The sequence below is a fragment of the Chlorocebus sabaeus genome, chromosome 16 (genome assembly GCF_047675955.1).
Source record: "Chlorocebus sabaeus isolate Y175 chromosome 16, mChlSab1.0.hap1, whole genome shotgun sequence".
Taxonomy (NCBI): Eukaryota; Metazoa; Chordata; class Mammalia; order Primates; family Cercopithecidae; genus Chlorocebus; species Chlorocebus sabaeus.
This window is the reverse complement of record NC_132919.1, coordinates 61,960,600-61,987,056: the sequence shown is the minus strand read 5'-3', so window position 1 is coordinate 61,987,056 and position 26,457 is coordinate 61,960,600. Positions and strand designations below refer to the sequence as shown.

General features: G+C 40.6%; 2 protein-coding genes across 6 annotated transcripts in view; one reads left to right on the top strand and one right to left on the bottom strand.

The window, feature by feature from the left end:
• The window catches only part of CEP95 (centrosomal protein 95), a 30,412-nt gene extending 24,004 nt beyond the window's left edge, over nt 1-6,408 (top strand). For 2 of the 3 annotated variants that reach the window (XM_037993702.2, XM_008012083.3), the window contains exons 14-20: nt 726-858; nt 1,672-1,841; nt 1,952-2,026; nt 3,414-3,566; nt 5,062-5,208; nt 5,503-5,574; nt 6,069-6,408. In XM_037993702.2, coding sequence (XP_037849630.2) covers nt 726-858; nt 1,672-1,841; nt 1,952-2,026; nt 3,414-3,566; nt 5,062-5,208; nt 5,503-5,574; nt 6,069-6,245 — 927 coding nt within the window. In that variant the 3' untranslated portion in view covers nt 6,246-6,408. The remainder of the gene's footprint in view (nt 1-725; nt 859-1,671; nt 1,842-1,951; nt 2,027-3,413; nt 3,567-5,061; nt 5,209-5,502; nt 5,575-6,068) is intronic. The other variant, XM_037993703.2, reaches the window with a different exon arrangement.
• A 5,123-nt stretch (nt 6,409-11,531) lies between these two features.
• SMURF2 (SMAD specific E3 ubiquitin protein ligase 2) overlaps nt 11,532-26,457 on the bottom strand; it is a 118,731-nt gene continuing 103,805 nt past the window's right edge. For all 3 annotated transcript variants that reach the window (XM_037993700.2, XM_037993699.2, XM_037993701.2), the window contains 6 exons: nt 25,141-25,319; nt 24,165-24,302; nt 20,851-20,971; nt 16,841-17,042; nt 15,501-15,576; nt 11,532-15,186 (listed from right to left, as the gene is read on the bottom strand). In XM_037993700.2, the coding sequence (XP_037849628.2) occupies nt 15,087-15,186; nt 15,501-15,576; nt 16,841-17,042; nt 20,851-20,971; nt 24,165-24,302; nt 25,141-25,319 (816 nt within the window). In that variant the 3' untranslated portion in view covers nt 11,532-15,086. The remainder of the gene's footprint in view (nt 15,187-15,500; nt 15,577-16,840; nt 17,043-20,850; nt 20,972-24,164; nt 24,303-25,140; nt 25,320-26,457) is intronic.

The following is a 26,457-nucleotide window of genomic DNA, read 5'->3' as shown; positions in this document are numbered from 1 at the left end:
TTCATGTCATGATACAGGACTTTTGCTTCTTAATAAGGCATTCAGGTTGCTAAAATATGACAAGACGTGGTTCCAAAGAAAACTAGCGTTTTTTCCCCTACTTAAAACTTACCATCAGTTTTTATAAGGGTATTTGACTTAGCAGTTCAGGGTCTTAAAAACTAGTCTAGGCTGACAAAATTAAAGAAGAGTAAGAGAAGACAGAACATCCTAGTTGCTCTAGACCTGGTTGTAAGAAACCCAAAACTGAAGTTTTCATTGCCTTTCAAAAGAATGGTTACAGAAACGAAATGAAATCATGGGGAAAATGCTTATGCTAAAATATTAGTGAACAAAACAGGATATAAAGTATAGTATGGTTACAACTAAGCATACTGCATAGTTGCTTGAGAATTTTTTAAATCTATATGGAAAAAGAAGTACATCGAAACATTAATAGGTTAAAAAAAAAAAAAAAGGTTAATAGTGGTTGTATTTAGGGTGTGGGACTATGGTGACTGAAACTTGAAAAAGATTCAGTGCTTTTTCAAATTCCGAGGGATGCCAGAGGCCAAAAGATGCCTTTAGTTTAGAGTGAGTGAATTATTAACTAGATTTTACAAATTTGAAGTAAGGTGGTTTGGCTGGGGAGTAGTTAGCTATTTTTGTCAATATGTAATATTTAAGATGATGCATGAAAGAACTATTAGACCTTTTATCTTTATTGTTTTGCATCTGCTTCTAAGGAAAAAATATACAGAGGAGAAGCTGTTCTTAAAGAAACTCCAGAATGTAGTCAGCCCTGGAAGATTTACTCTAGAAAAACCACAACTCAAAGTCCAAGAGGTGGCCTCCCAAAGCCAAATAAAGCAGTTCCAAGTAAGAACCACAGAATTGTACTTTATGGAAAACTGGCAGCTTTTGAAAGCGAGTGCAGCATTCCAGGGACACAGCACTGAAAGCTAACATCCACCAGTTAGCTGAAGAAAGTTTTTTTTTTTTTTTTTTCCACTGCCATGTGGCTGGTTTTCTGTAGAGGGCTAAAACTCTTCAATAAGGAAGTACCTTAGGGAGGCCTATATATTGGCACCCAAGGAATGCCAGGACTGCCACCTGCTGCGCCACCATTAGCCTCACTCCTGTGCTTACTCACTTTGGATGCCTTTTTGTCTGTTTCTGGGAAGTTGGTAGAATGAAGGGGATGCTCCAAGGCAAGCAGATGACCTGTCCACCTCCTGTATATTGACAGTGCCAATGAGTGTAGAGTCTTGTTACAAGGAAACAAAGCCATGAGAAATGCCAGGCTTCCTGTTATACCCCAAAGATTGCTGGCCCTCCTACTATATCCTTTAGACCAGAAACTTTTCTTCTAAGCACTTGCCTACCAGGAGGGTTGAGGAGTCTTCTATTTTACCATACATAGAGAATCTACCCGCAGGCACTGAAGCAGCTGAGCAATTAGGATGGACTTCCCAGGACTAGCATGGCATCAGTCAGAACTTATTTTTATCCTTATCAGTAGTTGACTTACTCCAATCAGAGGAGGAATGCAAATTATTATAAGTACATTTAGAATTGTTCTTCACAGAATCAAAACCACATCACTTACATAAGCTTTGATCTACCAGGGATGCTGGATGACAGTTCTTGTCCACAAGTCTCAGATTAAGAACATCTTCTTTTACCTTGCAGTGAAAGTAAGTGAACACAGTCTCCTGCCCCTTATGCTGGAGCAGTTTCCGTTTCTCTATGTTTCTGGCCCAACACTAAGCAAAATGTGGAAACAGCAAATTGCACAGGTTGAACAGCTTAAGAAAGAGGCATGTAGAGAAAATCGATCAAAGAAGAAACTGCAAGATGAAGTAAGTGACTGTCAGTCTTAAGCATAGAAATTTAAATGAGAGAAGAGCTTATCCTTGAGAATTGAGTGAACAGCATTATTAACCTACTTGATTTTGTGTCCCCCTTCAAGATAGAAGAAGCCCTAAGAAGGCATGACCTCCTTACTGCCCTTGTCAGGAAAGAGTATGAACATAACAAGAGACTGGTATGTCAAGAGCAAGTTGGGTATTATAATTTTGAATTTGTTATATTCATTCCCTTTATGTGTGCTAGCTGGGCAACAGTCCCACAGACCCTTCACCTCTAACGCCTGCATGTGGAAGTGTTGCTTAGGTCTTTAACCAAAATTGATAGCCCATGCCTGTAATCCCAGCACTTTGGGAGGCTGAGGTGAGAGGATCACTTGAGACCAGTCTCAGCAACATAGTGGGACCCTGTCTTAAAAATATATATATATATATATATGTGGCTATGGAAAAAATGAGCTTGGCATGGTGGCATTTGCCTGTGGTCCCAGCTACTTGGGAGGCAGAAGTGGGAAGCGTGGGAGGGCAAGGCTGCAGTGAGCTGTGATCTTGCCACTGCACTCCAGCCTGCGTGCCAAAGTGAGACCCTGTCTCAACAACAATAAAACAAACCCAGAATGGGCAGGGGAAGAGCTAGGTACTTTATGTACACAGTTGCAGTTAGTCTTTATAGTAATATATTAGAGATGTTTTCTATGAAATGAAAACCCTGAAGCTTTGAGATATTAAGTAACTTGCCCTGGGTCTCACTGATAAGCAAGGGACACAGCTGAGATTTTAATCCAGTTCTGTCTGTGGACCTCCATGGATCCGTCTAGGTGCCAAGTGGCTGAACTTAGTGCTGTTTGCCATCTCCCATCCTTCTCAGGTCCCAAGTAGAGAGCTCCGGGATTTATCAGCCTCCATTACAATTTTGATGAGAAACTGTACTTAGAGAATTATGAAGGGAGAGGATGGAGGTCAGAAACAATCTGCCAAAGGAAGAGATTTGAAAATCTTTGCCTGAGTGTGGAGTAGAAATAAGCCATGAGAACTATAATACTAAACAGTTCCAGAAAGATCTCAGGAACTGCAGATGGTACTTTCCTATGGGGGGTGAAAAACACTAATATCTGAAACACCTACATAAGAGTCTGTAGGTGACCCCATTTCCTCTTCACTCCTTTGTCAGATATTGTCTAATTTCCTTAGTTTTTGCCTAATTAAATACTCCTGGCAGCCCAGGCGCTGCTTGAAAGTCTGGATGTGCCATTTTCCTACTCCTTGTGAGCTGGCATATGGGCCAGCCTTGTTAGCAGCCTCCTGGTGGCATGGGAAGTGAGCTCTCAGTTCCGCAGGAGTGCCCAGGATCACTGCTGCCCTCTGCTGCGGCGGGGGGTTGTTGGAGCTGCTCTTCAGATTGAGGTGATGAAGCTGCCAAAGGCTGAAGGGCTTCTGGGGCCACTGGCCCCCCACACCTGGCATACTGCCTGAAGACATCGTGATGGGGAGTGGGGCAGATGAGAATGCTGGAGTCTGCATTCCTCTTGTCCTTACTCTTCTCTTCCCTCCCCTTTCCCTTCTTAGCAAGACTTCAAGGACTGCATTCGTAGGCAAAGGTTGACCCAATCAAAGATAAAAGAAAATCGACAGCAAATCATTCGTGCTCGAAAATATTATGATGATTATAGAGTTCAGTTGCATGCAAAAATGATGAGAATGAGGACCCGGGAAGAAATGGTAAGTCTGGCTTTTCTGTCCAGCCCTGTTAAGAAGGTGAACTTTATTACCTTTCAGGACCACCTTCTTTGTTCGTGAGTCTTGTCCAAATTTGAATCTAAAATCTAAGTCGAAGTCCTATAGTGCTGGCCTTGAGTTCTGCTTGGCCGCACTTCATTTTCTTACTCCATTGTGCATTCCCGTCCATTCTCAGTCTCTGTCTCTCATCTTAATGTGAAGTCTTACTTCCTCCCTGCCTCTTACACATAATAGGTACGTCTCCAGTAAAACTACTTTAGAGGTTTGGGAACATGTTGTGAGAGACAGAAATTTAAGGTGTGATAACATGACCTTGTATTCCACATAAAATCAGGGATAGTGTCAAAACAGCTGTACTGTGAGAGGTTTTCCACAAGGTATTTGCTATGTCATCCTTTTCAGGCTGAAATGATTAACCTTTTGAGATCCCAGGCGAGCAAGAAATTTCATCTGTAAAATATTTTAGTAATTGTAGTTAACTACAATGGTAAAATGTAAAATGGTGCAGCTGCTTTGGAGAACAATCTAGCAGTTCTTCAGAAGGTTACCGAAAGGTCATATAGAGCTACCCTATGACCCAGCAATTTCACCCCTAGCTATATAATCACACAAAAAACACAAATGTTCATAGCTTTACTTGTAATAGCCTAAAAGGAGAAACAACCTAAAGTGTCCATCAGTTAATGAATGGATAAACAGTGTGCATTTATTCATACAGTAGGATGTTACTTGGCAATAAAAATGAATGAAGAATTCATATATACTGCAGTATAGATGAACCTTGAAAACATGCGGAGTGAAAGAAACCAAATATGAAAGGCCACGAATTACATGATTCCATTTTTAGGAAGTGTCCAGAATATGCAAATCCATGGAGATAGAAAGTAGACAGACTGGTGACTGTCAGGGGCTAAGGATGGGACGGGGGAATGAGCACTAATCAGTATAGGGTTTCTTTTTGGGGTGGTAAAACTGTTCTGTAGTGGTGATGGTTGCACAACTAAGTATAATAAGGCCTACTGAGTTATTTACTTTAAAAGGGTAAGGCTGGGCTCAGTGGCTCACACTTGTTATAATCCCAGCACTTTGGGAAGCTAAGGTGCAAGGATTGCTTGGGACCAGCCTGGGCAACATAGTGAGACCTCATTTCTCCAAAAAATTAAAAATTTAGCCAGGTGTGGTGGCACATGCCTGTAGTCCCAGCTACTCAGGCAGCCAAGGTGGGAGAATTGCTTGAGCCTGGGAGGTCAAGGCTGCAGTGAGCTGTGACTGCACCACTACACTCCAGCCTGGGTGACAGAGCGATAACCTGTCTCAAAGAAAAGGAGGTAAATTTTATAGTATGTCAAAATATCTGAATAAAACTAGTATTTCAAAAAAAAAAAAAAAACCTTTGTGAAATATAATCAGTATATACCTCTAGTTGGCCAAAATGATTATATTCCTCAGTGACTTTATTTTTACGATTAAATGACAGATATTTAAGAAACTGTTTGAAGAAGGTTTAAACATTCAAAAGCAAAGATTACGAGACCTAAGAAACTATGCCAAAGAAAAGCGAGATGAACAAAGGAGACGCCACCAGGATGAACTGGACTCCATGGAGAACTACTATAAGGACCAGGTGGGCTCCTGGCACTTGATTACGCTGTTGTGCTTAGTCCTGACCACTTGCCCTTGTGGAAAACTTGCTTAGTCTGTTGACAGTAAACTTCCTTGTGTTAACTAAAGTTTGCACTCTACAGATTAGAGGACCCCATTTTCAAGATTGAAATTTAAGATCAAATAATACTTGACCATAGTACAGTATATTGTCCTATTTCCATTAAAATTATTTTAAGCCTATGAACATTAAGAAATGTTACATTTGGACTATAAACATTAAATATAATATTTGGTTTTTTCTTCCTATAAACAGTTTTCATTGCTGGCAGAAGCCATATCACAGGAACATCAAGAACTTAAAGCCAGAGAGAAATCTCAGGCCCAGGTAATAATTAACAAGATAGAAGCAAAGTCATGCACTACTGCATGGCAACGTTTCCTTCAGCAAGGGACCTCGTACATTGGTGGTTGGAGCACTAGGCTATACCATATAGCCCCGGTGTGCAGTAGACAGTACCATCTGGGATTGTGTAAGTACACTGACATTTTGCACAATAACAAAACACTTGCTGCATTTCTTGGAACATATCTCCATCATTAAGTGACACATTTATTTACATTTTATTTACATTTATTTACAGTTTAGGAAGTAGAAAACAAACGTAAAGGGAATGGAGAGAAGACTAATAAGGCAATCCATCTATGACCCAAGACATTTTTATCCTATGATTTTAACTTTAGTTAGGTCTCTGTAAGAGCTGCTGCTAGATTATTAAAAATTTTGGAGGAGTTTGATTAGCTGGAAGATGAAGAGGGAACAATAGATGAGGGCCTGGATAAATGCTGTGAACGGCAAGATGACATGCCTTCTTTTTTCAGACATTACATAAGGTGAAGAGGGAGCTGAGATCTAAGATGGAGAAGGAAATTCAACAGCTGCAGGACATGATAACACAGAATGATGATGATGTTTTCTTCCGGGAACTGGAAGCTGAGCGCTTCAGATCTCGGCTTCAGCTGGCTTCCTTTCAGTACAGTAAAAGTCCCTCCCTGTGAGGCCAGACTTGATCATAGGTGAAGGTTCTGGAGGCCTTTACCAGGACAGAGCTAGAATTGAGCCAGTAAACAGATAAGCCAGAAAAATCATTTTCAAATGCTTTACCTGTATTTCCAGTACTTTTTATGAATTTTAAAATAAAAATTGTTTTCTAAAAGCTTATTACTTTTGAATTTATGACCTAACATCTGAAAAGGGGGGATCTTCATTAGTCGTATTTGTGCTAAAGCAATTAACAAGCCTTGTTTGAGCAGCCAGCTCCTGAAGTTTGTTGCTTTAAGTCAATAAAAATAATTAAGAATTAGCACTTGACAAAAAAATACATACGTTAGAGAAGAAAGGTGGGTGGTTATCAGAGGTGGGCCTTGGAGAACCTTGACAGTACCGTGTATGTGTCGACTTTTCATAACGTGGCTGGAAGATGAGGGAATATGCATTATGGCAGTTGGGCGCAGTGGCTCACACCTATAATCCCAGCACTTTGGGAGGCTGAGGCAGGTGGATCACTTGAAGTCAGGAGTTCGAGACCAGCCTGGCCAGCATGGTGAAACGCCATCTGTACTAAAAGTACAAAAAGTAGCTAGGCATGGTGGCACCCGGCTGAGGTACAAGAATCGCTTGAACTTGGGAGATGGAAGTTGCAGTGAGCTGAGATCGCACCACTGCACTCCAGCCTGGGCAACAAAAGTGAAACTCTCAAAAAAATAAAAAATAAAATGCATTATGGTTTCTTTTGGTTGGCAGAAGATAGCAGTGAGAAGAGATAAAGGGTGGAAAGCCAGGCTGTCATTCAAAGATGCATTAGTGACTGCAGGTGGGAAGAAGGCATGATGGGCTTCAAGTGGGCAAGAGTGTACCAGCCTCATCTCTGGTATGGAGGAATATGAGGAAGAAAAACCACTTGGGGATGGTGTTTTCAATGGAGAAGAAAAGCTACACTTAAGCTAGAGGAAGCTTCAGAGCAGTTGAGGATATGGGGACTTGGATGGAAGCCCAGGAGTGGCAGAGAAGAGTGCTGTGGGGATGAGTGTATGCATGATGAGAGGCCAGGAGGCATGAAGCAGTGAAACCGGACCTAGAGAGAAAAGACATCTGATCAACTGCTGTGGTTCTAAGTGCTGAGCTCTTGGAATGGAAACTGTCAGAAGGGTGGGCCACCAGGCAGGCGAGAGCTTCCAGCGGGGAAAGGCTTAATGGACTGGGTGTGTTTGGAGCATGGTAAGTGACATGCGGACACCTGTGATGGGTTGTGACAATTCAACAAGCACAGGTGAATGGAAAGGACAGGAAATGCACAAGATGAGGTGAAGGGGTGGCCTGCCCCTCCGCACCTGTGGGCTTTTCTAGTCAGGTGGGACGAGAGACTGGGAAAAGAAAGAAGACACAGAGACAAAGCAGCACTCAGCATATGGAGGACGTGCGCTGGCACTGGTCTGAGTTCCCTCACTATTGATCACTATCTCTACCGTCTCCGAGAGGGGATGTGGCAGGACTATAGGGTAATGGTGGGGAGAGGGTCAGCGGGAAAATGTGAGCAAAGATCTCTGTCATAAATAAGTTAAAGGAAAGGTGCTGTGCCTTAATGTGCACGTAGGCCAGATTTACGTTTGACTTTACACAAACATCTCGGTGCATTAAGGAGCAGTATTGCCGCCAGCATGTCTCACCTCCAGCCACGAGGCAGTTTTCTCCTATCAGTAAATAGAACATACAATCGCGTTTTACACCGAGACATTCCATTCCCAGGGACGAGCAAGAGACAGAGGCCTTCCCCTTTTACTAATCCTCAGCACAGACCCTTTACGGGTGTCGGGCTGGGGGACGGTCAGGTCTTTCCCTTCCTAAGAGGCCATATCTCAGGCTATCACTGGGGAGAAACCTTGGACAATACCTGGCTTTCCTAGGCAGAGGTCCCTGCTGCCTTCCGCAGTGCATTGTGTCCCTGGGTACTCGAGATTAGAGAATGGTGATGACTTCTACCAAGCATACTGCCTTCAAGCACTTTTTTTTTTTTTTTTTTTAACAAAGCACATCTTGCACAGCCCTAAGTCTATTAAACCTTGAGTCAACACAGCATATGTCTCTGCAAGCACAGGGTTGGGGCTAGGGTTACAGATTAACAGCATCTCAAGGCAGAAGAATTTTTCTTAGTATAGAACAAAATGGAGTCTCATGTCTTCTACTTTCTACATAGACACAGTAACAGTCTGATCTCTCTTTTCCCCACAATAAGGCTAGATATGCAAGAGCTGGAACATAAGTTCTAAAAAGTGTTAGAGGATAAAGTAGATCTAGATAGCCATAAAATATTGAGTAAAAAAATTTTAGACTACAAAATATGCAGTTTTATAGAAAAAACCACGGTGTGAACGGGTATTATACATATGATGCAATATAATGTAAATACAATACAGAAAAGATCTAGAAGCATAGCACCCAGAAAAGATCCAGAAGCATAGCAGGTGTGACTCTGAGTGGTAGATTATATACCATTAGATCTGTTAGCACAAGCCTAACAATGCTTTTACTATACTTTTTTTTAAATGTAAAATATTTTAGGAAGATTAAGTTGCTAGTTCTGGTGATTGGTGGGAACTGGTGCTCTTTACCAAGCTAAAAAGTAACTAGGAATAACCAAAGAAAAAAAAAAAAAAAAAGAATTTATGAGAGAATTGGTCAGGGAAGGAATAGGATTGCTCAGCAAAGGTCAGAAAATAGGAGACAACATATTTTTGAAAAATGAAAAGCAAATAAAGATCACTTCACCAGACTAGCTTAACAAGCAGAGGACGGTGCGATTCAAGTGCTGTGGATCGTGTGCATCAAGCCAGTCAGCCTGGAGCAGCCCAGGAAAGATTCATCACAATCGTGCATTTGGAAAGTCCTGTGGGGGATGTTACAGAGTGAGGTGCTTCGTATTAGAACTGAATGCCTCATCTATCATAAGAGACTAACCAGACAATATTTACAGTTAATGAAAAGCCCAGCCTGGCCAACATAGTGAAACCCCATCTCTACTAAAAATACAAAAATTACCGGGGCATGGTGGTGCACACCCTGTAATCCCAGCTACTTGGGAGGCTGAGGCACGAGAATTGCTTGAACCTGGAGGTGGAGGTTGCAGTGAGCTATTGTACCACTGCACTCCAGCCTGGGCAACGGAGCAAGACTCTTAAAAAAAAGGGCATTAAGAATACTTAAGTGGGCAGGAGAAACATCTTAGGTTCCCCCGCCCATCCCATAGACTGCACCATGGCATGGTGGTACCTACCTGTAGTCCCAGCTACTTGGGAGACTGACCAGTAGTTTGAGGCTACAGTGCACCATGACTGTGCCAGTGAAATAGCTACTGCACTCCAGCCTGGGCAACACAGTGAGACCACAAACAAATAGCCAAGTCTGGGATTCAGGGCCTTGCTGAGGTGGGGTATTGATTCATGTGCTCCCGTCATGACTGACTGCTTTGCTGTACATAAATTGAGTTTTGAACGCTTAAGTTTGAACTTAGCCTACAGTGAGACACAGGCTAGCATTACTTTGGAAGTTCATTTTCTAACCACCATGCAAAGCTATATGGCTATCAGCTAGTACAGAGCCTGGCACATAGTAGAAGCACAGTAAATATTTGTTGAATGAGCAGCAGACAAGTCACATTTAGGGCAGATACCTTTTAATTAAAATTTAAAATCTGGTCTGTCTAGTTTGCTACGAATGTTAACATAGGAATGTAAAGTAACACTTTTCTTGTGTAATTACCTCCTCTATCCTGTTACTAGGCTCTTGTTCTGTTGCATATATTCTATTGTATATACATGTATTGTAAGCATTTGGTATATGAAGTACAAATCAATAGTGGGTAACATGGTTAACCTTCATTACAATGAAGGGACAAACTTTTCAGGTTAAACTTCTGATCATTAGTCAAATCAAACTTTTGGATAATTTGTAGACTATTATAATACGAAAATAAATAAAAAGTTGTTTTTGAGTCAGGGTCTCAAGTCTGTTGCCCAGGTTGGAGTACAGTGGCTCAATCACGGCTCACTGCAGCCTTGGCCTCCAGGGCTCAAACGATCCCCTCATCTCAGTCCCACCTCCAGCAGCTGGGACTATCAGGCACGTGCCCCTATGCCCAGCTGGTTTTTGTATTGTTTGTAGAGATGGGGTTTCGCCATGTTGCCCAGACTGGTCTCAAGCTAGGCTCAAGAGATTCACCTGCTTTGGCTTCCCAAAGTGCTGGGATTACAAGTGCAAGCCACAGCACCCGGCCTGAATTTTTTTTTTTTTCTGAGACGGAGTCTTGCTCTGTTGTCCAGGCTGGCGTGCAGTGGTGCAATTTCAGCTCACTGCAACCTCTGCCTCCTGGGTTCAAGCAATTCTCCTGCCTCAGCCTCCTGAGTAGCTGGGATTACAGGCATCTGCTACCACACCTGGCTAATTTTTGTGTTTTTAGTAAAGAGGCGGGGTTTCACCATGTTGGCCAGGCTAGTCTCGAACTCCTGACCTCGTGATCTGCCCACCTCGGCCTCCCAGAGTGCTGGGATTATGGGTGTGAGCCACTGTGCCCAGCCAAAAATCTTTAATATACTAAAACTTTACAAATTTTAGATAAAACCAGTAAACATAGCAATGAGGGACAAAGCAAAATAAAAATATTCAAAAGAATATAAAAGTATATAAACAAAAGCATGCTCACCCTTTGAACTTTAATACACTGCTACTACTTACATGTTGCCCAGGTTTTCCCTTCTGTTGTACCCTATGCTGTGTAGACTTACACAGACCATATTCATTCCTTTTCTATCCATGGAGTTAGCTGGACTTTAGTCCACTATCATTATTAAAATCCACGGCTTCTAGAAAAAATACAATTGATTTCTCCTTTTCATTTTGAGAATTTTACTGCTCGACATACCAAGGTAGGGCTGGCAAATGTGAGTCCCTATCACAGGCCTGCCCTCCGGAGCAGAGATGTGTTACAGCAAAGATGGATGCAGACTGGTGACAGGACCAAGATGCTCTTCCCCACTAACCCCTGACCCCCTCAGAAATCCACCTACGTGCAGCCCCCAATAGGTACTGCCAACTGGGCAGTCACCACGGCCGGAGAAAATGGGCGCCTCCTCCGCTCTGCCAGGAGACAGAAGGGAGGCCTGAGCTCTGCAACATGACAGAGGCACCAACTCAGGATGGCATGTGTTCTTGAACTTTTCATTTTGTGACTCATGTTGTCACCCTCCATAGAGCCAATCATAAATGTTTTCAAAACAATTACAAACTCAATATTCTTTAAAAACTTTGATGCTGTGACAGTGCAAACAGCATTGATTTTATTGCTCGACTTCGGCATGGGCACATACATAGTTAATTTTTAAAAACCATTTATACAGATGTTATTGATAAAGCTCATGTAACAAATGAGTGAAAATACAAAGAATATCAAAGCTAAAACACTCTGTAATAAATACAAATACAATGAAAATGATAAAACTTTGTTTTTAAAGTCAGTTTGAGAGAAGAATATTACATAAAGTGAACTAATTACATCTAGAAATAAAACAACTCAGCATTTGGAACAATCATCCTAACATGTTAAATACCACAAATGGCACCCGTTGACTGTACGCTTAGAAAACAAGCAGAAGGCGCTGCTCTACCAAACTAAGGATGGCTGGAACAGCCTCTAACTCCCAACAATGCAATCAGTCCTATGCACTGGAAGTTCAAAGCCCAGATTAGTGTTGTAAAGCGAATTACACTGTATTTGAAAGAAGAGCATCTTGTGCTCCGGACTGTAAATACATGAAAGAGAAAAAGGCTTGGTAAAAAACCCATTCGGGGCAACAAACTATGTGCAAAACAAAATGTACACTATACACAGCACTATTTAAAAAGTACACCAAGATACAAGGCCCTCTGAGACAAGACTCACCTCTCTGTACTGCCTGTGAGCTCTACGAAGGAATCTCTGTTCATAACTAAGCATTCATGATGGAAAGGCAAGAGTATGAAAACAGGTATCACATATCTGAAATAACAATACAGCCAGGGGGAAGACAAGAAGAAACCAGTTAAGAGGGACACAGAAATAAAGATTCACATTAAACATGAGGTGCGAGTCCATGGTTCACATTGGGGGTTTCTGCTTAGCACCTATTTGGAAGTAATTGGGTAATGTAACTTTGAAATGGAAATCTAAATCGTGTTTTTATAGATGATGTTGATAGCGTAGACTCTTACAGAGAGTAATTTATTTATTTTTGGGGGGAGCAGGGGGGACGGAGTCTCACTCTTGTTGCCCAGGCTAGAGTGCAGTGGTGTGATCTTGGCTCACTGCAGTCTCTGCCTCCCAGATTCAAGCAATTCTCCTGCCTCAGCCTCCCAAGTAGCTGAGATTACAGGAGTGTGCCACCATGCCTGGCTAATTTTGTATTTTCAGTAGAGATGGGGTTTCACCATCTTGGCTAGGCTGCTCTTGAACTCCCGACCTCAGGTGATCCGCCCGCCTTGGCCTCCCAAAGTGCTGGGATTACAGGCGTGAGCCATGGTGCCCTGCCAATTTCTTTCTTTTAAAGCTCTATTAAGTCATTAGCATAAAGTTAAAAAGGCACTCAAAAAACAATGGTATTTGCCTGCTTTATATTGTGTATTAAAATAAGTGATAGTAGCATTTCATTATTACTGCATCCCTGTCAGTTATGATTTATATAAAGTATTCATTATGTACTTATTTTTTACTGAAAGATTTTAAAAGTAGGCACAATTATAAACTGCACTAGTGCTTTAATATAAAAGAGAGATGGGCCTGCAACCAATAGGGTACTACCATGACAGCTGAACATTACCGATTATCAAATAGCATAAAACTACCTTCCATACATTTCAAGATGCTCTTCAGTACTCAGAATGCAATGTAAAAAAACAAATTGTTTGAGAGGAAAAAGGCAGACATAAGCATATTACCACTGCACAGTTACAACTATGACTAGCTTACTTGTGGCAGTTGAATGTGGCCAAATGAAATACATTGAAGTACTTAAAAACTACACAAGTAGTTCTCAACTTTTTTAGAGCAGCAAAATCTCCACTTCTTTCATCCCATTCATTCCTCCCCGCCCCGCTGCACCCCATGAAAGCTTACTTGAAATTCCAATATACATAAGAGAAAAACAGGCTGTTCTGGGTAAAGGGGGTGGGGATATGAAGCCTGAGGCCCCTGCTAAATACCAACTAGGCCTTCCCCCTCGCTCCCTCTCTTTGCCCCTCTTCTCTTAAACCATTACTCCTGAGGCACCTCTGAGGAACCCTTTGGCGCCAAGAACACAGACTGAAACCCACTCCATCACATGAAACAGAACAGAGGACCTATTTACTTCATAACTTTAAATTCTGCAGCTTAATTATCTCATGAAAATTTGCTTATTTCACATCAATGTAAAAAAACCCCTGAATAGTGCATATTTCTGATGGTTGAATTTAAAAATCCAATTGCGATTTCAGATTTTTTCAATCCCTCACCCCAGAGTTTTCATTGCTTCTGGATCATACAACATACCACACACCTTGAAAGCTAAATCTGGACGTTTCAAAATCAAATGCAAATCTTCGACACCAAGGGAAGTGGGATTCCCTTACTTCCAAAATGAACTCTTTAGTTTCAAAGTAATTTATGCCATAGAGTTAGAATCACTGTTCATACTACCGCCCCTCAACCTCACTTCATTCTGTTAGGTAAAAGCAGGATTTTCTAAGCTTATTAATAATCTTTAAGTAAAATTCTTCCTTTTTCATAATTTTACCCAATTAAAATTATGAGCAGTTAACACTTTAGGATAGTTTTGTTAATGGAAACTTACATTGTAGTCAAAATACAATATAAATTCGGTGCACTTGTCAGAGACTTTGGTTTATAGGAATAGTACATATATTAAAGATAAGCTGACCCAGCAAAATAATGAAATCCCATCCCATTCGCATGCTGTGAGAAGCTATAAAAATGCAGTATTTTAAGATTAAAAGTAAATCCAAAATACTAATCTCATTGATTCAAGATAAAAACATTAGTTTTTTTTGTTTGTTTTGAAAGAGTCTCTTAAAAACAGGGAGCCCCTGAACACATCTTATTGTCGCAAATAAATGGCTAAGTTTATACTAAACGTCTGCATTAGGAATTTGACAACCAAAATTATATAGCTGTATTCCAGGAAACTCATTCTTGAAAAATGTAAAAAAGACCCACTTAGACTAAGTTGAAACATATAATGCAAAATATAATGCTCTGCCATAGAAAAACACAAACATGTAAATGGCTTAATTTGTTAAAGATGATTCTTTTAGCCAATTGTTTACAAAGGTAGAATAATTCAAAATAATTTTTTATTTTTATTTTTTACAAAGAGCAAGTACAGGAGCTGTTCAAAATTATGTATTCAATCAAAATGAAATGTGACTTGTACCGACTGCTGAAGTTGTCTTGGTGTTTGAGAGACTTGAAATCTGTGAAGCAATTTGAATAGATTACCTTTTATAAAAATAGTAGTAGTCTTTAAGTGTAGAATACTGCCTAACTCTGGAAATGTAGGAAAAGTCAGCATTCTTTAGGTTCAAGATATTAAGTTTAAATAGCAGCTGAATGTGGCCTCATGGCAAAGCATAAAGACCTTTTTTCCTTGAAAAGGAATTTCAAAATTGTCCTTTCCCCTCACAGTGTCCTAAAATGTAAAAAAAAAAAAAGGGGGGGGGTTGTTTTCCTGTATTTCAGCATTCTTTGAAACTCTGCTGAAAGGAGACTGTCAGTCAGGGTTGTATAAATAGAGTCCTGGGCAAATCCTTGAAGCTCGTCATTCCACAGCAAATCCACATGTTTCTTCAATGGCTGTTAGCAGCTTTTCATATAGCTTTTCATAGCTTTCATAGGGCGGAATGTCTATTCGATTGAAGCTGTGAATAAGCAAATCAAATTTTACACAGTTCATTCATAATAAGTAAACTGGCCCAGCAAGTGTGTACCAATATAGCCACAACACTCTGTCACACAGAAAACTAAAAGGTATTTCTCTAAAACAGAGGTGACCACTTTTGAGTTTTCCTACCAGTTTTCGAATAATCTTAACTTTAAATCGCTTAAGCTGCTTATCATTCCCTTTAAAGGCTCATTCAACACTAGTAAGTACAATAAAGAAGAAGTCCAATCTGTTCGGAACTAACACCTATGTACATGGAATGGGGGGAATAAAGCTACAAAAATACCTTACCAAGTGTGGGCTTTCGGCAGGTTGTTTGTGCAGGCATCAATCTGGTGTATGGTAAAGAGTCTCGGGCCTGCAGCACCTGCAAATGAAGGAAATATGGGTGAAATCACTGCAGGTGCGTGCATTCATTGCCAAAATCTTAGAATAAAACTGGCACGTAAACCACAGGATCTGGGGATAGAGGAATGCTAATGAATCCGCACGTACTACCAAAGGGCAGCAGGAAAAGCATCTGGGTTTTGAGAGCCAGAATTAACCTTGGATAAGGCTTAGATTCCATAATACCTTTGTATTTCCATTTGAGAAAAAACTCGAGATTGAAATCTCTTTCCCAATTTCTATATTTTAGAGAAAATCAATATCCCAAAAGCATGAGAAGAAAAGTAATCAGGAAAATCCAAGGTAAAACACATAGGCACACATTCAAAAAGATGACCTAATGCGAATTTAGATTTCATGACTCAAACTGGGCTGAGCGCAAAAGAGTCGTCTATAGAATCCATTTCAGTTCGCACAGACACCCCATATAAATGCACGTAGCAGAAATACAACCTCACTTTATGCATCTGGGCAGTGTGATGCTGAGGAGCTCTCCTTACAGAGAAGGGCAGCACAGCTGAAAGCAGGTTCGCCCCAGGGATTTCAGAGCATGCGCTGTGGGCAGCACTGCCGAATTATGTACCAGTCTCGCTCTGTATGTCCTTAGTCATCACCAGCAGCTTTGACAATGAAGTGCTTAAGAGGTAAAGGAAGCAACTGCCACCCAGTGAAGCGCCACAATCATTAGCAATATTACAAGCTCATCCCAAAATTAACCAGCTGATTCCACGGAAAATCATTCTTAAAAAAGGAATATGGTTGTAAACAAATGGTCTGATGCCATGCAGTAATTAAAATGTTCTGACCGAACAGATGGTTTCCATGACCCATGCTGCTTCTGTCTAATAAAGAACTGAAAAGTAAGGGGAGAGGCATCCCAGGCAGGTAAACATTTTCACCAGGTCGAGATGTGAACATGAAAGTGAATGACTTCCCTTACAGGAATGTGCAACAGAATTAAAAGTAAGGTGACCAGAAAACAAAAGGCAGAGCATCACCACGTACGGTCTCTAGCATGCGGCACTCACTACAATCAGAGAAGCCCACAGAAAAGGCTCTTGGGAGGGGAACAAGAGAAAGGAAGGAGAAGAAGGTATCACAATGTGAGAGTCACAGGTAAGAAGTGAAAAGAGAATCTCTAAGCACACAGTTTATAAAATATCTACACAGACCCCATACTGACAGACCTGGCCCCCACCCCTGGTCCACCTGCCGCCCCGCTTGCCTGCCCCTCGGGCTGTTACCTTGCAATGCTTTGAAGCCCTGCAGAGGCACTCGAGAGGACCCTGTCACAAACTGAAGCAATCGTGCTCGTCGCTCTTCATCAAAAAACTCCACAGCTTTCCAGAACCATTTGACAATGTTGCTGTCTGGTGTACAGTGTTTTAACCGGGTGTTTACCTTCCAGTCACTAACATCTATTTTTCCAAGTCCACAAATAATAAGCTGTGAAAATAGTACACAGTAATGAACCTGTGGAAACCATAGCCAGGTCAAAAATTCCTCAAAAGAGAACTTCAGATTTGTACTGCTGGCTCTCATTTGGTGGTTCCTAATCGAAGTTGCACATCAGAATCATCTGAAAAGCTTTTCAAATTGACATACCAGGTTCTAGGCTCAGAGATTTTAATTCTGTGCATCTGGGGTGACAGTTGGGATCTATATTTTTAAAAGTTCCAGAGGTATCTACTCATTGCAAACTCCTTCCCCAGGGTCTGAGAGCCACAGCTGTGATAGACTTGACCAGGTAAAAAATTGTGACTGTTTCATAAGTTCATAATAAAATTATAAAACTTTAAGAAAATAGACAGCAATTGAGATCCAAAGAGTAAATACAGTTGATATGTGCCTTCTTTGGACCTGTACCATCTACTAGTTTCAATATCTATTAGCTTTGTTGATTGAGGGTAATTCAATCAATGTCCCCTGCTGTAATATGGCAGTAACATCCATTTCACTACATCCTGTGGAAGCAACCGATAATGCACAGAAACTTTAGAAATGGGTGTTGAATAAGTGATTCATACAATTTGCTTAATTTTTTTTTTTTTTTTTTTAAGACAGAGTTTCGCTCTGTCTCCTAGGCTGGTGTGCAATGGCATGATCTAGGCTCACTGCAACCTCTGCCTCCTGGGTTCAAGTGATTCTCCTGCCTCAACCTCCTGAGTAGCTGGGATTACAGGCATGCGTCACAATGCCCAGCTAATTTTTGTATTTTTCAGTAGAGACAGGATTCCGCCATGTTGGCCAGGCTGGTCTCCAACTCCCGGCCTCAAGTGATCCACCTGCCTCAGCCTCCCAAAGTGCTAGGATTACAGGCGTGAGCCACCATGCCTGGCCTACATTTGCTTAATAATCTTAAATTGATATTAAAGCACAAAATACATGAGCACATTGATACAGACCTCTGCTAAACACATCCTGATGGGAGGGTCACACAGATGAACTATATCCAAATCATTTTGATATTACTAATACATCTCCCTAGGGTCCAAGACTAACTCACCATACTAATCTAACAAGTTTATAATAGCGAATTCCATGTGTACTATAAAACATAACTTGCAAATCCTAGATTTTATAGAATTAATTAAACCCAGGATTAATGTATACACTGCTAAAATAAATGTTATACATATCGTCTTTAAAAATGGGTAGGGTGTGGTGGCTCACGCCTGTAAGCCCAGCACTTTGGGGGGACAAGGCATGCAGATCACTTGAGGTCAGGAGTTCAAGACCAGCCTGGCCAACATGGTGAAACCCTGTATCTACTAAAAATACAAAAAGGTAGCCGGGTGTGGTGGTGAGCACCTGTAATCCCAAGGCATGAGAATCACTTGAACATGGGAAGTGGAGGTTGTAGGGAGCCGAGATCCTGTCAGCCTGGGGGACAAAGTAAGACTGTCTCTCCAAAAAAAAAAAAAAAAAAAAAAAAACCCAAAAAACTGTTAGCCAGGTGTGGTGGTGCACACCCGTAGTCCCAGTTACCGGGGAGGCTGAGGTGGGAGGATCACTTCAGCATAGGAGTTAACCGTGAGCTAGGATCATGCTACCGCACTCCAGCCTGGGCAACACAGTGAGACTCTATCTCAAAAATAAAAATACAAAGTTTAATGATTCAGGCCCGGTGCGATGGCTCATGCCTGTAATCCTAACACTTTGGGAGGCAGAGGCAGGTGGACTGCCTGAGCTCAGGAGTTTGAGACCGGCCTGGGCAACATGGTGAAACCCCGTCTCTACTAAAACTACAAAAATTAGCCAGGCATGGTCGTGCACACCTGAAGTTCCAGTTACTCGGGAGACTGAGGCAGGAGAATCGCTTGAACCCGGGAGGCGGAGGTTGCGGTAAGCAGAGATTGCGCCACTGCACTCCAGCCTGGGCGACAGAGTGAGATTCTGTCTCCACAAAAAAAAAAAAAAAAAAAAAAGAAAAAGAAAAAGTATAATGACTCATTAGCAGTAGAAACTATATTCAAATCCTAACCCTACCAAATAAAGTCTCCAGTAAGGCTTCCATAGGGTTCTGAAATAAAATCTCCAACAAAGCTTCTACAGGGTTCACTGAGTTAACACCACACTGAACAGGGAGGAGGTTATCCAAAAAGGATTATGGGTGTGTTTAATGACATAAAAGACTCCTCCCTAAATTCTTTTCCTCAGAAGAATGGCAGTTAGAAGGCCAAATCCTCGTTTATTGTGTAAAGAGATGAAAACGCATTATATTGCAACCTTATCGGCATTCCTGCTACGTTCTCCTCCAACTACTTCCTTCTGGCTATTTCACTATGAACAATTCAATCACAAAAGGAATGGGGAGAGTATTAAGTAAGACCAACCTTTTTAGATTTGTTTGCTAACAGGTCTATTAACAGATTTAGTTGATTTAGTTAGAAAGGACATTGAAGGCAGTGAATAAAATCATGTTTCAAATTATTAGTAGACTTCAAATATTTGTGTTATCCCTAACTACTAAATAAATATGGGAGCCTGAATAGAATTAAACCTCATGTTTCTTAGTAGTTCAGTAGGAAATTCAGATGTATTTGTCAAAGGTCTTAATTACAAAACCAGACCTGAGGTGTTTAAGGGACAGCTTTAAAAGGAAACAAAAAACTATTAACTGTTTTGTATGGCTGTTAATCTAAAGACATTTAGAGGTCAGGTACGGTGGCTTACACCTGTAATCCGAGCACTTTGGAAGGCCAGGGTGGGTGGATCATTTGAGGTCAGGAGTCCCAGACCAGCCTGGCCAATGTGGTGAAACCTTATTTCTACTAAAAATATAAAAATCAGCCGGGCGTGGTTGCGGGTGCCTGTAGTCCCAGCTACTTGGGAGGCTGAGGCAGAAGAATCACTTGAACCCAGGAGGTGGAGGTTGCAGTGAGCCTAGATCATGCCACTGCTCTCCAGCCTGGGCGACTCTGTCTCAAAAAAAAAAAAAAAAAAAAAGATACAATTTCTCCTAGGTGTTTTAGTTATTTTCTCAATGATCTTGTCTTGCAAGCTTAGTGTAAAACCAACTGAGAGTAGGCTCTTACCCAAATTAATTTCAATATGGTAGATTAATGAGGTTTTACTTAACTAAATCAGTAACTACTAAGTTAAGGAATAAATATATATTGGAAGAATGTACATATAAGTCATGAAATCTGTTTAAAATAAGAAAGTACAGGATAGAAAAATAAATTTTAAATGTTCACAATATAAGAGAGATTGCTCACAGTCGGGCATGGTGGCTCAAGCCTATAATCCTAGCACTTTGGGAGGCCAAGGCAGGCAGATCACTTGAGCTCAGGAGTTTGAGACCAGCCTGGGAAACATGGCAAAACCTTGTCTCTACCAAAAAAAACAAACAAGAAAATTAGCCAGGCGTGCTGGTGTATGCTTGTAGTCCCAGCTACTTGGGGGCTGAGGTGGAAGGATCATTTGAGCCCACGAGGCCTAGGCTGCAGTGAGCCGTGACTGCACCACTGCACCCCAGCCTGGGTGACAGAGTGAGACCCTGTCTCAGAAAAAATAGAGAGAGAGAGAGAGAGAGAGAGAGAGAGAGAGAGATTGTTCACTCACAGAAATTCCAAAGCATGAAAGGCCTTCAAAAGCATGAAAGACTTTTCCTGTGAATAAGAATTCTCAAGCATAGAACCATGAAACTTAGAAAGTACTAGAAATATGACTTTCCTATAAAATTAAGTAACAAAATAATTCCCAATCCTTTCTTGTTATACTAGTGATGTTATAATACTAATGCACTAACCTCTAACTCCTTTTCATCAAATGTCTTCAGCAAATGTTGTGGAATTACTTCATTAAAACCTTTCTGCAGAGCCAGGAATTGAGCCTCAATGCCTCGTAAAAATCTCCAGTTCACATAGAGCCTGTAAACATTAGGCAGGATTGTGTAAAATCACATATATTTTCAGATCTGGTAATTATTATAAACCTCTACTTTAGCAACATTGCATTTTACAAGCATCTAACATTAACAATTTAGCCTAAAGTCTAAAAATAAATCTCAGACTAATGGGGATAAATGATCCCGGAGGTGTGACACAGTTCAGTGTTGATGAAAAGTGGTAAACTTCTACTAACAGCAGCAGCATCAGCAGAGCAACCCTTTGAATCAGAGAAGCTCCCAGGAAACAGGATGTCTACTAGAGCTGAGTCTTGATGAAATTTCTTTCTAAACTTACAGCAGACACGCCAATAACTAGAATAAAGAGCTCTTTCACTCAAAAATGACTATTTTTTCTGATTTTACTTGTAAATGTAATTTGATTGTGTTGGGTGTTTTGTTTCTATTTGAGGGAGGTCTGTGGGAGAACAGGAGGTAGATAATCCTCAAACCAAAAATGAGAAGAAGAAACAGTAAAAGCCAATAGCAAGCGCTTTTTGATTAAATAATCATTGTTCTCTAGAGGATATAAAAATTCTGGAAGATGTAATTTTACCAATAAAATATGCACTAAACTACATCTACTGTGTGACTGTATGATTTATAAGTGAATTGCTTTTAATTATCTACCTACCCAAGAAGACCTCTCCATCTCACACATCACAGAACTTACTCATCTGTCAAATTTGTTAACATTTCCAAATTTGGAGAAATGGTTCTCCACTTCAAGAAATAAGTTACTTAACAATACATCCTTTGGAGGACCATATTTTTGTTTGCTGGGCTAAGGGGACAGAAAAACTGTACAACTGTAAACATTTTTCTTTGTAATTTTTAATCTCAAAACTGTAGCTGGCAAGAGATTAGTACCGTGTGCTGTAAACACGACTGAACCCTGGAGAGTGGGATCCAGGGACTGAGTAGGACACACGAGGTCTTGAAAAGGAGATACTGCTAAGACTTAGGAAATTCTCATTTGTTCTTTCTTTTTTTATTATTTTAAATTTATATTAGATAGAGTTTCGCTCTGTCGCCCAGGCTGGAGTGCAGTGGTGCGATCTCAGCTCACTGCAACCTCCACCTCCCAGGTTCAAGTGGTTCTCCTGCCTCAGCCTTCAAAGCAGCTAGGATTACAGGTGCTTGCCAACACACTTGGCTTATTTTTGTATTTTTAGTAGAGACAAGGTTTCACCATGTTAGCTAGGCTGGTCTCAAACTCTTGACCTCAGGTGATCCACCCACTCTGGCCTCCCAAAATGCTGGGATTACAGGCATGAGCCACCACACCCAGCCTGTTCTTTCATTTTTTAAAGTAGAAATGTAATACATACTTTTTATGTATGTAACAAAAAACCAAACATTAACTATGGAGACAGTAAAATATGAAAGTCCATTCTTTTACCCTCTTTCTCCTCCCTATTTCCAGTCCCATCACCTCCACTCCCTCATCCTAGGCAAAAACTGTATTTGACTGCAGCCTCCTGAACATCTTCAGTATAATTATTAAAAAAAAAAAAACAGCCAGGCACGGTGGCTCACGCTGTAATCCCAACACTTTGGGAGGCCAAGGCAAGCAGATCACGAGGTCAGGAGTTTGAGACCAGCATGGTCAATATCGTGAAACCCCATCTCTGCCAATAATACAAAAATTCGCCAGGTGTGGTGGTGCGCACCTGTACTCCCAGCTACTCGGGAGGCTGAGGCAGGAGAATCACTTGAACCTGGGAGGCAGAGGTTGCAGTGAGCCAAGATTGTGCCACTGCACTCCAGCCTGGGCAACAGAGTGAGACTCTGTCTCAAAGAAAAACAAAAGAAAACAAAAAGCAAAACAACAAAAAAAAACATAGACTTTGTTCCTACATAATTCTTGTAAGATTTAGTTTTAAAATTTGACAGCTTATGCAGTATTTCTTTTAAATATCCACATAATATTTTGTTGAATGTATAATATAATCATTCTTCTCTAAAAAGATTTTAGTAGTGTAATTTTTACAAGTAGTATTTAATTGACCATCCTTTCCTGTACTTCTTCAATTACATGTGTGTTTCTGCAGAAGAGTCCTAAACACAGAGCTGCTAAAGGGCACGTACTGCTGGTATCAAACTGCTTTCCAGAAAAGCTATGCCAGTGTTCACTCCAATCAAGTGGACCTCATTTTTAAACTAGGAACAATGTTAGTAAGATTTGAGAACATGATCTATACAAAAAAAGTATAGCATGCAAGTTTCTGTGTACATACAGTAAAGTTGAAGTTCAAACTTCCAAAGCTGATTACCACAGTTTTATGTTTAGTAGACTTTTTATTCTCATAAGCCAAATTAGCCCAATACATAAAAATTCCTCAAATTTACTTTATGAAATCTGAAAAACATTTATTTACATTTATCCCTAAACTCACAAAGTGCTTGTTTATAAACAGGCTAAATGTTAGTAATATACAGCACAAAAGCCCTTCTGAATTGCCACCTGTGATAGCTACACCACACATGGCCCCATTGCCCACATCTCCTGGTATTCACACCTTTGTACAGCTCCTCTTCCATGATGAAACTGGGCTGGCTGTCTCAGTTTAACCAGAAGTAGACAGCAGAAGTCATGTTGGCCAGGACCAGGCTTAGGCCTTAAAAAGATCTAGCAGCTTCTGCTTTTGAGCTTTGGAAAGCTGGCCACCCCATAAGAAGTCTATCAATACAGTGGGTAACATGGTTAACCTTCATTACAATGAAGGGACCAACTTTTCAGGGAGAAAGAGTGGCTATGGGGAGAGGGAGTGGTCATGGAGAGAGGGAATGGCCTTTGATATCACAGAGGGAGAACCAAGGAACTCAGCCAACAATGAGAACTAGGACCCAGTCAGTGACCCCAGTGACAGCCATGCCAGCTAGCCCTCGGCCATTTCAGTTATCCTAGTTATGAGTGAAGAGGCCATCTTGGTGTTGCAGGCCTAGCTGACATCTTGTGGAACAGCAGTGTGTCATCCATGTTGTTCTTTTGCCCAATTTTTACCCTCGGAATTGTGAGAAATAATAAAATGGCTGTTCTTAATAAGCCACTAAATTCTGCTGAAGCGGATTTGGTAACACTAAGTAATACTATCTAAATATTTAAGTTTGTTCATACTAACATCCTAGAACATTTAAAAAAAATTCAGCCTTGAGAACATAGGAGTGTTTACCTGACATATTCTTTTTTATTTTCTTCATTAACAGGGATACTTTTCCCATTTGGCTTAAGTTCATGCTGAATAATTTCACCATATGCATTATGTTCAACACAGAAGGTATGGTCCAAAACACCTGTAATATCATTCTCACTGGAAAGGAAAGAGGAAGAGATAGGTAATTGGGAAACCTAAAATACAGACCCTATAGATGTATTAACTGGTGAGATAAAACTAAGATCATTTTATAATATGACAAATGTGAGGTCAGATTCAGCTTATGAACTCTTAAACTACCACACTACCTAGTTCCTTCTGGACAGAAAAGTCAAAGAGCTTTAACCTTCATAAACACAGGAAACATTTAACTTCCTGAGTGATGAGAAAGAGCCCTGGTCAAAGCTGGGACTTGCTAGAACCACCAATATAGGACAATTTCAGTTATATTTGGCATTCTGAAGAGCCCTACTTGGTACTGTACTCCAAGGGGCCAAGTGCCTGTGTATCCCTAGTTGAGAAAGCCACTGTATACTTTATAAAAAATAAACATTTCCAGTGTATCTTCATAAAAATAACGACCTCTTGCAAAACAGAATCAGTTCTTAGCTTAAATTCAACAATTAGTTCTTATCTAAAAGTACGGTTCCAACAATCGCCACTTCATTAAAAGCAATGGCAGCAAGAATTTGCTATTCTAGCAGGTTTGGAACAGAATTTACATCACATTGAGGAAATAATCATATAAAGTACTTTTAAAAACAGAATATACTAGTTTTTTTTTTTTTTCTTTTTAAAGTCGTAACACTTGCTAAGTTTAAGGAATTTGAAATATATAAAGAAGCTACAGAAAGGGGGAAATCATATGAGATCCTATCACTCAACCACTCAATATTTTCTGTGTAATTTTTTTTAAGTACATCGGTTTTGAAACTTTTTTTTTAAAAGCTCAAGAGTTTAACTATAATGAAGAGACAGAAGACTCAATACATACAGTATCCACACTAAACTGTTATGAAGATCTGGATCTACTAACTCCATGTCATCCAAAGTAATTGACTTCCCAAGCAATTGCTTATAAAAAGGCAATGTGAAACCACCATCAATATAATGTCCATGAAACACAGCCATTCCCATTATTCGTCCAACAAAGTGGAAATAGGATAAATGTTCCTGAAATTGAAAAGAGTGTATATACTCAAGTTAGAAACTACCCAGGAAAATTTTAATAAAAATGAAATATTTCAGCAACATTAATTTTTTTGAGAATAAGCATAAAATTTATACTCTTCAATATAGTCAGGAGAGAGTATTTCTCTAGGGCATGCTCAGGAGTCTCTAGATCACTCCGGAACAGCATATTACACAGGGTAATATGCCCTTCTCACAGGGGTCAGTCATTCTGTAAATTTTATCTTTTAGAAATTAAGCCCAAACTATGGTCCCAGAGCTTCATTCAACTACTTGCAGATTCTTTTCTCTTCCTTCTCTCACTTCCTTGCTGAGCCCTTTGTCATGAAAAAAAATCTTTCAATTCTAAATCTCCCCGCCTCCTTGACCTAACCAGAAATTAAACATCAAAATACCATAGATTTAAGAGCAGAGACTTGGTGTCAGGCTTGAATTAGAATTATGATTCTGCTAGTCACTGGCGTATGGACAAATTAACCCCTGTACGACTAACTGTCCACATCCGGAAATATGAGGATAATAACAGTATCTAAAAAGCATCTCTATGAGGAGTAAAATGAGGTGATGTTTGAAACCCATGGAACTGGACCTGGCATGCTGTAAGCCCTCAATGAATGTGGGCTATTGTTACTACAGGGGCAGCAGTGCGCCCTCCAAAAAGAACCTTCACCTCAAAATCCTCCCTAAATAATTTCCTGAAACAAATCTAACATTTCTACCCTTTTATATATATTTGGTCTTTTGTCACAGATTATTTTGTTAGATGTTTGTATTTTTAAATTCTTTTTTTTTTTTTGAGACAGAGTCTCGCTCTGTCACCCAGGCTGGAGTGCAGTGGCGTGATCTCGGCTCACTGCAAGCTCCGCCTCCCGGGTTCACGCCATTCTCCTGCCTCAGCCTCCCGCGTAGCTGGGACTACAGGCGCCCGCCACCATGCCCGGCTAATTTTTTTTTGTATTTTTTTTTTTTAAGTAGAGAAGGGGTTTCACCGTGTTAGCCAGGATGGTCTCAATCTCCTGACCTCGTGATCTGCCCGTCTCGGCCTCCCAAAGTGCTGGGATTATAGGCTTGAGCCACCGCGCCCGGCCAAAACTAAGTAATCTTTTAAGCTCGTCTTTAA